Below are 2,500 nucleotides of genomic sequence, written 5' to 3' on the forward strand. Positions count from 1 at the left end.
CCCACTTCTCCCCCCCTCTCTCTCCCCCTCTCTCCTGTCTCCCCTTCTCTCTCTCCCCCTCTCTCTCTCTGTCTCCCCCCCTTCTCTCTCTTCCCTTCTCTCCTGTCTCCCCCTTCCCCCCCCCCCTCTCCCCCTTCTCTCTCCCAGGCACAGCCCATGGTGTGGTGATAGCCACAGGAGACAACACGGTGATGGGCCGCATCGCCACCCTGGCCTCTGGGCTGCAGACGGGCCAGACACCCATCAACATGGAGATCGAACACTTCATCCACCTGATCACGGGCGTGGCCGTGTTCCTGGGCGTCAGCTTCTTCATCCTGGCCGTCATCCTGGGCTACACCTGGCTAGAGGCCGTGATCTTCCTCATCGGCATCATCGTTGCCAATGTGCCAGAGGGCCTTCTGGCCACCGTCACAGTGAGTCACGCTAGCATTCTGGACGGGGTGGAGCAAGTTGTTTGGACGCGCTGTGCTGGGGCGTGCTGCGCTGGGGCGTGCTGCGCTGGAGTGTGCCGCAGGGAGTGGGGGCTGGCCTTCTGTCATGGGGAGGGACTGCATGTGCAGGGACATCATTGTTGCAGATGTCATTTACAGGCACTGGGGCACTGTTACAGAAATGTTCGGATAGAAATACATTATGTAGGCTAGTTTAGAGCAGACAATCTGTCATGTTGAACAAAAATAAGAGCTAAATATAGACTACATCTACATCTGGATATCATGGCAGCACAAACAGTTTAAATTGGGAAGCTCAGCTGTGTGTGTGCTCCCTGTGGCAGAGGGTTGCCTCTCATTATCTGAAGTGACTGGCTCTAACTCATGGCATGTTTACAAAGTACGTAGGCCTACATAAAACCAGAAAGAGGCACTCTGCTGTTTTAAAAAAAAAATGTTTTTATAACGGGACTCAGACCTCAGCACGCACTTACAATAGGCTTTGCTAGCCGAAGTCGGCTCTGCTACAGTACGTGCTTTGTAAATCCAACATATTTGTGTATGTCTGACATACTGTATTTCCATGGAATATGTCAGATAAACAAAAGCATATCAGTCAACTTCGGCTAATGCCTTGTCAGTATGAGACGTGGCAGTATTATTATGCTTCCGCTTAAGTTTCGTTTCCATGCTGTAGGCAGGATTTACTTTCGATTTCAATTATGTTTAGAGGGCTTGTTATTTTGATTTGTGCTGGGTCTCACAAGGAAGCTTGAGAAGTTTCTCCGTGCAATAGGCCTAATTTTCACAATTATAATGGCATCCATCGTGTCTGCATTGGGTCTGGAGAGAGAGACGCAGCTGTTAAAGCTCTTTCCCGAACCTGTCGGACTTCATCTGCTGTTTAAGGCGACACACCATGGATTTCAAATGACAACGTTGTTCTCAAAATTCGACAAAGTTGGAAGGTTTGTGATTTTGGCGTATTTAAAATCGGGGTTAGTAAAAGGAATCTACCTAAGTAAACCTCCCAAAAACAATCAAGAGGATGGAGATGCGTTTCTCTTTGAGCTAAGTGAGCATAATGCATCCCAATATACGGTACAGGATAATAGTACTGCAGTTGTTAATACATCGGACGGGTTATCATTTGGAAGATACCTACACTTGTACACATCTACTTATGGAGTATCTAAAATATACGTAGACTTTGCGGCTGGTGAGACTTTGACACAAACTGGATGGGAAGAAGAGCAACGTGCAGACAATGTGGAAGTGGAGTTGCACCGTGTTCACAGTGTTGGGGATGTGCTGCCTGACCCTTGGAGGGAGTTGTCTTGTACCGAGAAAGGCAGGGAGGCTCTTAAGGAGAATCTGCTTTCCTTCAAACCTGCATGCCAGTCTCTGAAACGGGTCAGAGTTCTGTTGCTGGGTCCAGCTGGATCAGGAAAATCCAGCTTCATCAACTCCGTCAGATCTGTGATGTACGGAAAAGTAATTCTCCTGCCTAACGTTGGCATGGCAGTTGACGGCTTTACTAAGAGGCTGAAGTCATATGACATTCGGTCGGAGAGAGGGGGGAAGCCCACAGCTCTGACCCTGTGTGATGTGTTGGCTCTGGGGGACGACAAGAGGACTGGCCTGACCCTCACAGACGCGCTGGCTGTCATCAAGGGACACGCCCCAGAGGGACACAAGTTCCAGAGTGGTGTCCCCATTGATGCCCAGTGTACAGGCTACAGACCTAAGCCGTCAATGAATGATACGATCCATTGTGCTGTGTTCGTTCTGGACGCCTGCCAAGTCAAGACCTACAGCGAGGGCCAGCAAACAGCACTGAGGAAATTTCATGCCGAGCTGTCGGAACTGGATATCCCCCAGGTGATTCTACTGACCCATGTGGACCAGGTGTGCCATGCGGTTCAAGCAGACGTCAAGTACGTCTACACCAGCCGCATCCTACAGGAGAAGATGAAGACGGCTGCGGAGTTGATGGGCATGGCCGTGTCCTACGTGTTCCCTGTGAAGAACTACACCAGGGAAGTCTCCGTGGACTGCAGCACTGA

At 50.2% G+C, this 2,500-nt stretch overlaps 2 protein-coding genes across 2 annotated transcripts in view; both read left to right on the top strand.

Annotated features, from left to right (window-relative positions):
* atp1a2a (ATPase Na+/K+ transporting subunit alpha 2a) overlaps window positions 1-2,500 on the top strand; it is a 15,184-nt gene that overhangs the window by 2,716 nt on the left and 9,968 nt on the right. The window contains exon 6 of the mRNA XM_083689646.1: window positions 148-416. Within this exon, the coding sequence (XP_083545772.1) occupies window positions 148-416 (269 nt within the window). The remainder of the gene's footprint in view (window positions 1-147; window positions 417-2,500) is intronic.
* Window positions 1,142-2,500, top strand: part of LOC310818648 (interferon-induced protein 44-like) — a 2,452-nt gene continuing 1,093 nt past the window's right edge. Inside the window, exon 1 of the mRNA XM_083689645.1 lies at window positions 1,142-2,500. This exon is cut by the window's right edge and continues 1,093 nt beyond it. Coding sequence (XP_083545771.1) covers window positions 1,251-2,500 — 1,250 coding nt within the window. The 5' untranslated portion in view covers window positions 1,142-1,250.

This window comes from Argentina silus, assembly GCF_951799395.1.
Source record: "Argentina silus genome assembly, chromosome: 18".
Classification (NCBI taxonomy): domain Eukaryota; kingdom Metazoa; phylum Chordata; class Actinopteri; order Argentiniformes; family Argentinidae; genus Argentina; species Argentina silus.